At 37.6% G+C, this 12775-nt stretch overlaps 1 protein-coding gene across 4 annotated transcripts in view; it reads right to left on the reverse strand.

The window, feature by feature from the left end:
* RPS6KA5 (ribosomal protein S6 kinase A5) overlaps positions 1-12775 on the reverse strand; it is a 119947-nt gene that overhangs the window by 80591 nt on the left and 26581 nt on the right. For 3 of the 4 annotated variants that reach the window (XM_006104704.3, XM_023745865.1, XM_023745864.1), the window contains exon 2: positions 9035-9106. In XM_006104704.3, the coding sequence (XP_006104766.1) occupies positions 9035-9106 (72 nt within the window). Of the gene's footprint in view, positions 1-9034; positions 9107-12775 lie in introns of those variants that run through there. The other variant, XM_023745869.1, reaches the window with a different exon arrangement.

The raw sequence follows: 12775 nt of genomic DNA on the forward strand, positions 1-12775 counted from the left end.
TGGGAGGTTGGCTGGCTGGGGGGAGGGGCCAGGGGAGGTTGGCTATGGGAGCGCACTGACCACCAGAGGGCAGCTCCTGCATTGAGCGTCTGCCACCCTGGTGGTCAGGGCACATCATAGCGACCGGTCGTTCAGTTGTTCGGTTGCTTAGGCTTTTATATATATAAATAGATGTATGCACATGTATATGTACATATGAATATGAACAAATCTGAGCACATGGGAGGAAAAAAAAGAGGGCAGTACAGGATAATGGCTAAAAAAAGACTGGTGCCAGACTGCCTGGGTTTGAATCCTAGATGTGCTATTTAGAAACTGTGTGGCCTTGGGCAAAATAGCTAAGGTGACTGTCTCAATTTCTTCATTAGGTACAGTAACAGTTCCTACATCATTGTTTTGGGGATTAAATAAATTAACATAGACATCTACGATAAGGTTTGGCAGATAATAAACACTATGTAAGTGTCGGTGAAAAAAACTTTTATGTGTCTGTAGTCTATACACATACATAAATACACATACTGAGTTGCCATATAAAACGGTACCTATTTCATCCAATGGGTAATAGTCAGAAAAGCTTGAAAGCCACTGTTCAAGAAGGATTCATATGCCTTTCCTTTAAAACATATATATTACGTAGGCTAAAGAATTTTCCCTTTATAGTCACCTCTTCTTAGCCTCAGAGTTAAATTTAAGACTCAATAACAATGACTATCTCATTCCGGGTGTCTACATCTATTTCACTTTCTCTTCTTTTTATTTTTTTAGGTTCCTTTTCCTCCCCTATCTTTGAAAATGCTACTAAATCTCTTTGAAAATGAGTAAATTTCAAAACACATTTAAAATAAAATGTACCTGACTTTACAGATTATCAAACCGAAGCATTAATTCCTAAATTCCTTTACACAACAGATATCTTAATTAGAAACTAAATTCCAAATATTAAAAAATACCAATTCAACATAATTTTAAAACAAAAAAAAGGAGAATTTGAGGCATTTAATATAACTATTTTTTTTTAGCCACTGTTTGCTAGGATTTGTAAAACCATAAATACAAAATTTCTAATATTAATAAAAGTAGACTGATTACAATAGATTAATCCTCTAATATATAAGAAAAAGATGTGAATGCAAAATATGCTTGATTAAGTAAATAGATGCTTTAAGTAAACAAACCAGACATAGTAAACGCATATGAAATAATGGGCAGTCATTTTTGTGAAAGAGACTAAGGTAGGCCATTGCGGTTGGTGCACCCATACTGCTTCTAATCGCCACAGCCGTCCTCTTCACAGCCTCACCTGAGAGGTGACAGCCACCATTCCCTACCCCACCGCAGCCAAGCAGCCTGCAGCCAATGACTAACATGGGTACAAAAGGCTTGCCTCCTCACTCTTGCTCCAAAACTGTCCATAGGTTCAGGCTGAACCTAGACCCCAGCTGAGACCACGTGCTGCTTAGGCTCTTCCCCTGCTCTGACTCCTGTAATAACCACAACCCTGTCCCCGGCTTGGCTTCTAGTGAACAATTCAGTAATACACTGAACTGAATTTACACTAGGGAGACCATGTCAACCAACATCATCATATGGAATCACCTTTTGATTTTGGCATAAAACTTCACAAACATTTAACCTCTCAGATTTCCATGCACACTGTAGGCTCACACTGAAGCATAGGGTATAGTGGGCATGCATAGATGCAAAATTATAAACACTTTTGAATGACAATTTTGACAATTTAATGAATACATGCTTTTAAAGGTACTATTTTTAATAGGGATACTTTCCAAACACCTAAGAGAATAAAATGACAAATGATGACTAAGTCATCATACTTTTTTAAAACAGTCATCTACATTTACATAACTCAACTGAAGTTTTTTCCATCACCAAAAAGTAGCTGTCTTTAGGTTGCCTAGTGCATTGTCTAGCACCCTCCAGTGGCAAGTTATCAGGAGAACTAGAATTATGTCTTATTTAATAAATACAATGGTTTTTGAAAAGTGTACAGTAAGAACAAAAACATTTTTTAAAGGGTGTCCTATCCAGGATGATTTTCATAGAGTCTGGGACCAATGAGTAAAGAGAACATTTCGAAGATGGCCCTGAAGGCTGGGGTGAGCAACCCACCAGATAGTCTACTAGACAAGTATTTCCACAGAACAGCTTGCAAGATCTGCTGTAGATTAGGTGACAAAAAAACAAAACAACAACCCCTACATGATAAGGAAAAAGTGACCTTTTTACCAGGGCACCAGGGACTGAGGCACAAATGGTTACTGCTCATCAGACATGACAGGAGGCATGGCATTTTGAATTTCTATGTTCTGCCAAGGTTTCATAAACCCAGAAATAATTCTATGTTAAACAAAGACCAGGTTAATATTATCCAACCTGCAAGTTTTTATGTAATACATATATTTTAAATGCTCAATACTCTATCTCAGTACCCAAAACAGTACTTGCCTCTTGATAAATACATGTGAAAGAATGAATTCCAACAGCAATGGGAATGGACTGAAAGGTTTTAAATAGAGAAGTGACATGCACTTAAGAAGGATCTTTAAAAAGATCACTCTGGCTGTGGTGTGGAGAATGGATTAGGAGAGACCAGCCTGAAACCTGGAAGATCTTTTGGTGGCTGTATTTCCCTCCTGCTGGATATATTTTAGGCTAATAAAATATTTGCTAAGAAATGATATTCACTTACATATTAAGCTAATCTGAGGCCTTGGTCATGCATTATATTAGCTCTTTTATTTATTTTTTATTTTTTAAAATATATTTCTTTATTGATTTCAGATAGGAAGGGAGAGGGAGAGAGAGAAACATCAATGATGAGAGAGAATCATTGATCGGCTGCCCTTTGCACGCCCTCTACTGGGGATCGAGCCCACAACCCGGACATGTGCCCTTGGCCGGAATCAAACCTGGGACCCTTCAGTCCACAGGCTGACGCTCTATCCACTGAGCCAAACCAGCTAGGGCTATATTAGCTCTTTTAGAAATATGGCTTCTTTCCCTTACAGCTATATAAATAGCTAAAGTTTACATCGCATTTATTATGTGTCAAGCAATCTAAATGCTTTATTATTCATTTTATGTATATTTTAGCATAAGGCTGTTAACCCAAAATACAAAAAGGTTAAGAACCTAAAATGTTTGAATAGTTAAGACAAAGAATAAGAAAAAAATACATTTTCATTTGACATGTAATTTTTAAGATAATTTATAAATCAACTTCTTAGAAATTATAATAAAATTTCAACATGTCATTTATGAAACATTTTTTTATTTGTTAGATTTTTATTATTAGAAATAAAGTCCTAACTGGTTTGGCTCAGTGGATAGAGCGTCAGCCTGCGGACCGAAAGGTCCCAGGTTCGATTCCGGTCAAGGGCATGTACCTTGGTTGCGGGCACATTCCTAGTAGGAGGTGTGCAGGAGGCAGCTGATCGATGTTTCTCTCTCATCAATGCTTCTAACTCTCTATCCCTCTCCCTTCCTCTCTGTAAAAAACCAATAAAATATATTAAAACAAAACAAAACAAAATCTTACAACAACATTGTGAGATAGGTATTATTAACTTATGCCAATAGGGATTTAGGCTCACAGAGTTCATTTGATTTTTTAAGGAAGGCAAGTAGGCAATAATAATGTCAAGATTCAAACCTGAGACTTCTAAGTCACCCTCAATACCCACGTACCTCACAACCAAAATTGGGAGGAGAAATCAACCTCGCTGCCCCTTTACAGTCACAGGGCAAATTTTACCTTTTTGTCATAATGACCAAAGATCTCCAAAGTATGGATCATGTATGATGAATAAAAAAAATTCAAAGACTATACTAAATTCTTTTAGCTGAGAACTTCATGCTTCATTTCATTAAGCATTAGAATTAGTAATAATGCACACAATGGGTATGTTTAAAGACTTCTTCTATACTTAAATGTCTCGAAGAAAGAAAAATGGTCAAAAGAAAGCTGCAGAAATAAAAATAGAATCGTTGTTCCCACAAATAATCCAAAATTTCATCATGAAACAAAATAATTCTAAAATATGAACCAAAGACATTTCCTGGATGTGGGAGTATCAACCGCAAGAATATCGCTAGAGACAAGAGCATAAATGATATACTTGGTAGACTTATACTTCATACTGTTACGGATATGGGAATGGGGCAGGGCAATAGGGTTGGGAAAATATACAGGGGTGATCTTAAGCGCTTACCATCTGGAAGAAAAATAGCAGATGTAAAGGAAAATTCAGAGAACCACTCAGTGCTGCATTTCTCTTAAAAAATATTTTTTTAATTGATTTTTAGAGAGAAGGAGGAAGAGGAGAGAAACGAACATCAATGTAAGAGCAATTGCAGATACCTGCTCTGCCTCCTGCACGCCCCTATTGGGGATCAAGCCCTAAAACCTGGGCATGTGCCCTGACCAGGAATAGAACTGGCAACTTTTCAGTGCACAGGACCAAGCCCAACCAGCTGAGCCACAATGACCAGGGCAGTGCTGCATTTTCTACAAAAGAGCTTCAGTGGCACAATTCAGAGAATGAAGCAATCTGGGCAGGATCTGGACAGGCAGAAAGGAGGAGGAGCATGAAAATGAGAGAACAAGACAAGGCTGGGCATCAGAGGATGGGAAAGTACACATAACTGTAGGGGAGTGAGGAAAATTAACTGAACTAGAAAGTAAGCAGAATATGATGGTAACTGGAGAAAAGACAGGAGAAAACAGAGCTAAGCCTGAAAGCAAGGCAAGAATTTGGACTTGAGCCCTGGCCGGTGTGGCTCCATTGGTTGGGCGTCATCCAGTGCATCAAAAGGTTGCCAGTTCTATTCCCAGTGAGGGCACATGTCCGGAGCTGTGGGGTCAATCCCCGGAAGGCGGGGGTGCAGGAGGCAGCCCATCGATTTTTCACTCTCACATCGATGTTTCTCTCTCTCTTCCTTCCTCTCTAAAAATATAAAAATCTTTAATAAGATTTTGGACTTGCCCTATCCAGTTTCACTCAGTGGATAGAGAGTCCCCTCCTGGGTTCGATTCGGGTCAAGGGCACGTACCTTGGTTGCAGACTCCTCTCCGGCCTGGGCCCTGGTTGGGGCTCATGCAGGAGGCAACCAATTAATGTGTTTCTCTTACATCAATGTTTCTCTCTGTCTTTCCTTCTCTCTTCCACTCTCCCTAGAAATCAATGGAAAAATATCCTCAGGTGAGGATTAACAACAACAAAAAGATTTGGACTTGAAAAATTAACTGGGAAAAAAATGGCACTGTAAGTTCTGAAAACTGGAGAATAGAGCAATAATGCTGAGTTTTAATGTGGCTGCATATTATTTTATAACAGGATATGTATAAAGTACATAAAATGGAATAGGAAACTTGCAGGAAGGCAGACCAGTTAAGAGAACAATAAAAACAATGCATATATAAAGTAATATGAGTGATGGCACTAGGGACAGAAAAGAAAAGGTTATTCTAAGGATCATTTTGATGGAAAAAAGATAGGATTCTGTGGAAAACAAAATAAAAAAGGTCAAAATAGAGAAGAATCAAAAATTATTCCCAAGTCTCTTGCTTAGGAAACTGATCAACCAATTAGTGATAGACCAAAAGAAACAAGATAAATCAATAACTCTGAGTAAAAGACAATTTTTTTTCATGAATATTACATGCATGTAAGTATCACATCAAAAAGTAAACCTTTTCTATTCCAATATTCCACAAAGTCTTCAAGATATTGGATGAATAGCATTTTTCTAGTGTAAAATTTATAAAAATCAATTTATCAGAAGTGTTTTCAGTTTCACTTCCATAGAAAACCTGACATGACACAAAGACTTCTATTATTCTAACAGTGCTGTAAAAAGTTATCTTAAAAAGGTAATGAAACTGAAGATTAGTGGTGAAATTTTGAATAAAAATTAATATTTTATTATATTCATAATAAAAGTTTCCACCTACTCCATTTAGTCATCAAAACTGTGATTTTAAATATAGGAATACCTACAGTGACATTTCATAATTATCCCATCGTCTTTAAGCAAGTATACTGCAGCTGACAAAGAGGAAGAGCAGTATCCATGGCTAACAGTACACCAATTATATATAGAACAGCAGAGAAGCATAAAATGGAAATACAAAAGTAAAATGTTATTGGTAAACTCTTTCCTCACCTTTAAAGAATTACCTTTAAGACCTGTGATCACACCACTCAAAAAGTTGAGGCAGATAATGAGACAGAGCCCCAATGTGTGGAAAGAAAATACACACGAGGTTTGATTTTTCAAATTTTATATTAAACTGGCCTATAATATTCCTTCCTCACACTCTCTTTATCTGTTTTTTGGAATCAAGGTTATACTACTGGCCTCATACAATAAATTGGAGGAGATAATCCAACTTTTTCTGTTCTCTGAGTTTGTAGAAGATTAAATGATCTATGTCTTTAATGTTTGGCAGAACTCACTCTTAAAACTGTATCAAGTGTTTTCCTATTAGGAAGACTTGCTTACTGACCAATTTCTTTAAGAGTCATAGGACTGTTCAGGTATTTTTTTCTTTTTCAATCAGTGTGGTAATTTACACATTCAAGTTTCATGTGCATGATAAAGCTTGAGGAACACTATCTCAGAACATCACTCCTATCATATACAAAATTATATGCTACTTTTGTCTAATATTTCAGTTTGCTACTTTTACCACCACAATTTCGACATTACGACCATGCTTTCACACAGACAATATTATTTAGATTTTCTTTGCTCATGATCCTTTCTGCATCTCAGAAACTCTCCTGAGATCACTTTTCTTCTCCCTATAGCTATATCTTTTAGAAAAAGTTTTAATAAGGACCTACTGGTAAAAAACACACCCAGCTTTTGTATATCTGAAAATGTCTATTTTGCTCTCACTTCTGGAAAAGTTTTGCTGGGTATATAATTCTAAATTGACAGTTATTTTGTCTGGGCATTTAGCAGATATTCTTCCACTCTCCTATGGGTTTCATGGTCACTGTTGGAAATGTCATTAATCTAATTATTGCTCCTTCATAAATAAGTCTTCTCCCTGGCTACCTTTAGGGTATCTGTCTCTGGTGTTCATCAGTTTCTCTATGATGTATCTATATAAGAACTTCTTTAGCCCTGGCTAGTAGCTCAGTTGGTTGGAGCATCATCCCGTACACCAAAAGGTTGTGGTTCAATTCCCAGTCAGGGCATAAACCTAGATTTCGGATTTGATCCCTGGTTGGGGCACATATGGGATGCAGCCAATGGATGTTTCTCATATCAATTGTTTCTCTCTCTCTTCCTCTCTCTCCCTAAAATCAATAAAAACATACCCTTGGGTGAGAATTTAAAAAAATAATTTATTTATACTTGTCTGCTTGTGATTTGCTCTGTTTCCTAAACCTGCAAATTCATATGTTCAATCAATCTTAGTAAATTTTCAGCTATTGTCTATCTTATCTTAATCTCTTTTATAGATGCCATCTCTTTTTTCTCCATTCTATGTTCTGCATACTTTCCTCAAATTCATCTCCCAATTTGCTCTTTCTCTCTTGAACTATATCTCAGTTGCTAGTAAAACACCTACTAAATGTATAATTTGAATTGTTTTTTCACTCTGGAAGCTCTATTGGTTCTTTTTCATATCTGTCTGGTCATTTTTTTAGCATGCCTTGTTCCTTAATATTACTGTCAAATCTCGAATTTTAAAACCATATAAACATGTATATCGTATTTCACATCTAATAATTCCAATAGTCCCTGTGGGTCTAATTCTGCTTATTGTTTCCACTTCTTTCACTCAGGATGCCCTGCTTCTTCTTCACAGTAAGAACATGTTTGTAAGACTTTCTTTGGTACTTCTTGAAGCTAAACTTTAGTGGGGAAGAAAAATGGTCTGTCCCCTAAGGTTCTCTCTCCCCTTCCAGGGAAAGAGACAACAGGCCTGCTAAGGATGGAAAAAGAGAGGTAAAGGCCTGCTTTTCACTTCCACCTGAAGGAAGGAAAAATGAAGTGGTAAGTTCTCCCAGCAGAGCAGCACATTCCAGGGGGAGGGCTAAAGAGACACTGCAGTTCTGACAAGCTACTTGGCGCAGTGGCGGGGGAGGGGGGGGGGGGCTGGGACCATGCAAAATGAAAAAGTGGGGTGGTTTGTTCGTGAATTATCTAGAATTTTAGAACAGTGAAAGCAGAGCATTAAACCAAACGTGGGGCTCTTCTAAATGTAGGGATCTCAGACACCTATGAGGCCCTGACTCTTAAGCAGTAAAAACAGCAGTAGTAAGAATTCAGAAGACACAGAAAGTATAAAGCAGAAAATCAGTATCAATTAAAATCCCACCATCCAGGGATGACCACTGTTATTAGTCTGTATACCAAAGATTTTTTTTTTACATACGTACACACACGTAGATATTGATATACATAATTTTTTAATATTATGGAAATGGTATATTGTACATTCTCTTCTGTTGCCTTTTTTTGTAACTTACTACATTATAGCAGCTTTTAAAAATGTTAGTAAATACATATCTTTCAATCTTATTGTACTAATTATAGGACATATAGATCCATGTTCCATTTAACCAAACTCATATTGTTAGATTTCTAAAGGGTCTTGAGCTTTTCATTATTCAAAATGATGATCACTGAATAACAATAAAATTGAGGATTGAATGAGCCAATCAGTATAAAGCACTTAATGGAGTACTTGGCAAGTAACAAGTTCTCTATAAATGTTAGTGATTTCTTTAATACTGTCTCCTATGTAAACACTGAATTAATTTACATTCCCAACAGCAGGGATTGATTTTTCTAAATCCTTGCTAATTCTTTCAAATTCTGCCTCTTGTATTTCTTCTGTGAATCATTTGTTCAGGTTGTTTGACAGTTCTGTTGAATTCCTTATGCTTTTTAAATTTCAGCTGATTTCTATACTGAAAATATCAATCCTTTGTCATAGGAATAACAAGTACTTTTTTTTTTTTCCAAAAAGAATTAACTCAAGACTTACCTCCAGTTCCTAGGACTTTCAGGAGCTCAAAATTTTCAATCCCCACCTTCTCTGCATGTCCTGTTAAATTTGCTAAAAAAACAAAGAGAAAAAAGAAACAATTAAAGGGATCAGCAACAGGAGGAGGCCCCACAGGGGCTTCTGAGACACCAGCAATGTTTTATTTCTTGACTTGAGTGGTTAAACCTGTGTTCACTTTATAATTGACTAGAGGCCCAGTGCACGAAAATTCATGCACTGGGGGAGGGGGGTGGGTGGGGTCCCTCAGCCCGGCCTGCGCCCTCTCGCAGTCCGGGGGCCCTTGAGGGATGTCCAACCGATGGCAGTCAGAAATCCTTAGCACTGCCACAGAGGCAGGAAAGGCTCCCGACACCACCGCTGCACTCGCTCGCCAGCCATGAGCCCAGCTTCTGGCTGAGTGGCCCTCCCCCTGTGGGAGCGCAGTGACTACCAGGGGGCAGCTCCTGTGTTGAGCGTCTGTCCCCTGGTGGTCAGTGCACGTCATAGCGACCAGTCGTTCTGCCGTTCGGTCAATTTGCGTATTACCCTTTTACTATATAGGATTTTTAAAGTGCACAGCTATGTTTTCTGTAATTTTCTGTATACTATACATTACAATAAAACCTTTTTTGTTGTTAATTCTCACCCAAGGATATTTTTTCCATTTATTTTTAGACAGAGTGGAATGGAGGGAGGGAGGGAGGGAAGGAGGGAAAGAGAAAGAGATATAGAGAGAGTGTGTGTGTGTGTGTGTGTGTGTGCGTGTGTGTGTGAGAGAAACATCAATATGTTGTTCCACTTATTTATGGGTTGAGAGAAACATCAATATGTTGTTCCACTTATTTATGGGTTCATTGGTTGATTCTTCTACGTGCCTTGACCAGAGAATGAATCCACAACCTTGGTGTATCGGGATGATACTCTAACCAACTAAGCTACCCGGCCAGGGCTTATTATTTGTTTTAAGTTACCTTTTCTGTTGTTTGTTTCCATGTAATTACTTTCGTGACTTTAAAAAAGAATCATCTGAATGCTTTTTAGAATTTCATTTGTTTTCACACTGGCATTTTAGCTCTACCACTTTGATTAGTGTAGTTGTTGCTCTAAGGATTATAACTTATGTTTCTAACTATTCACAGTCCTCTTATAGTTAGTACTGTACCATTTTACTTAAAATATAGAAGCCTCACAATCATCCTTTATGGAATAGTTGTTATCCTATATAATAAAATTCTAATATGCAAATCGACCAAACGGCGGAACGACCGGTTGCTATGAAACACACTGACCAACAGGGGGCAGACGCTCAATGCAGGAGCTGCCCCCTGGTGGTCAGTGTGCTCCCATAGGGGGAGCACTGCTCAGCCAGAAGCCGGGCTCACAGTTGGCAAGCACAACAGTAGTGGCGGGAGCCTCTCCCGCCACCGCCGCAGGCAGGTGGTAAGGAGCGAGGGGTCCCGGATTGCGAGAGCCCGGGACTGCTAGAGGAATGTCTGACTGCTGGCCCTGAGGGATCGGGCCTAATCAGAGGCAGACATCCCCCAAGGGATCCCAGACTGTGAGAGGGCGCAGGCCAGGCTGAGGAACCCCCCCACCCTCTAATGCACGAATTTCATGCACCAGGTCTCTAGTATATTATATGGGATGATAACGTATTTTTATATGTACACATTGCACAAGACAATGTCAAGTTTTGCTTATATGATACAATTTATAAAGAAATTAAGAGGAAAGATTGAGACTTTTGCATTTCTGCAGATATTTATCATTTTCTGGTGATCTTTTTCTTCTAAGAATCCAAAATTCCATCTGGTATCACTCTTCCTCAACCTTGAACTTCTTTTGACATTTCTTGCAGTGTAGAAATGTCTGAGTTTTCTTTTATGTGAAAAAATTTTCTTGTCCTTCATTTAAAAAAAAATTGAGATATAATTCACATACTATTAAATTCATCCTTTTAAGGTATATAAGCCAGTTTCTTTTTTCTTTTTTCAGTATATTCATAAGGTTGTGCCATCATCACCACTATCTAATTCTGGAATCATCTTGATACTTGAAGGATATTTCCTTTTAATATAGAATTCTGAATTGATAGGCTTTTTTCTTTCCTTCCAGCACTTTACATAAACTAGTTCTTCCATTTACTTTTGGCCTCCATAGTTGCTGAGGTGAAATCATTCATTAAATGGGTCCTTGCTTCTCTGTTTGAAATGTGTCTTTTCTCTTACTGCTTCCAACCTTTGCTCTTTATCTTTGGCTTTCAACAGTTTTGCCATAATGTGACTTGATGCAAACTTCTTTGGGTTCATTGAGTCTTATATTTATTGAGTATTATTATATCTGTACATTTCTGGTTTTCATCAAACTCGGGGAATGTTCAAAATTTGTTTTCTATCGCATTCTCTCTCTCCTCTCCTTCTGAGGTTCCAATTACATATGTTGGACTGTTTGATATTACCTAAGAGGTCCCTGGGACTCTATATTCATTCCCCTCCCCCCAATATATTTTCTCTGTTCTTCACATTAATTTATATTGTTCTGTCTTTAAGTTCAGTTACTTTTCCTTCTGAACTGTTAAATCCATGCAGTGAATTTTTAATTTCAAATATTGCATTTTTCATTTCTAAAACTTACATTTGATTCTTTTTTTTCATTGTTTCTATTTATCTGATTTTTTCATTCACTGAGAGCATGTTGTTTTACTTCATTGAAGATATTGTAATAGCTGCTTTAAAATTCTTGTCTCTTATTGCCAGTACCTCATTCATTTCAGGGTAGGACTCAGTTGATTTTCTTTCTTCTTGGGATATGTTCCATTTTCTTAATTCTTCATATATAGGGTAATTTTGGATTGTACCCTTAACATTATAAATGTTTATTTGTGAAGACTCTAGATTATTATTTTTTCTCCAATGATAGCTGGGTTTTTTGTTCGTTTGTTTTAGCAGGCAAATACCTTGCTTTGGGTCCTGTTTCTTAGGACGCAGCTTTAGCCAGGTACAGATTTTTTTTTGTCTTTAGATGGGCTGTTCTGAGTCTTTGTATCCATGCTTAATTCAGAAGTCATTCACAGATGTGTATACACAAAATTTGAGAACTCTCCCTTCTCTAGCTCTTCTCCTTCTGGGATTCCTCCACTATCTTCGGTGGTCAAGGTTGACTGGTTTCAGTTTTCTAGTTTCCCTGGCCAGAGAGACTATTGTTTTTCCACCAGAATCCCCACAGTTATGGACTGTACTTAGCTTGAAGCTAAAAGTGAAAAGGCAAAATTATTTCCTATAGCTCCCTTCCTCCACCTATCTGCTTCTGTTTCCTCTCAAGTGCCTTAAATAGTTGCTTTTTGTATTAAATCCAGATTTTATAGTTTGGTTGTGTGTGTGTGTGTGTGTGTGTGTGTGTGTGGTGTTTTTTTGTTTGCTTTTTTTTTTGCAAATAAGTTCTCTGGTAAGGGGTTTTATTCTGACATAAGAAGCAAAAGTCTGCTTACAATCAACAATAGTAGTTTCTACTTTAACTTCAACTACTGCAATAGCAATTTAACTTCAAAGAGTAAAATAAAATTGAAAAGGTGTATGGATATAGGCCCATCTTAGGGATCTTGAACTTGATATCCATACGATTATTTCTTTTACATTACATCTGTGAGGCAAGGGGAGGTGCTCACACATCTATAATAATAAAGCGTAATATGCTAATTAGACTGGCTGTCCGACTGGACGTCCTTCCGGACGAACTTCCAGA

This window comes from Myotis lucifugus, unplaced genomic scaffold, assembly GCF_000147115.1.
Source record: "Myotis lucifugus unplaced genomic scaffold, Myoluc2.0 scaffold_593, whole genome shotgun sequence".
Taxonomy (NCBI): Eukaryota; Metazoa; Chordata; class Mammalia; order Chiroptera; family Vespertilionidae; genus Myotis; species Myotis lucifugus.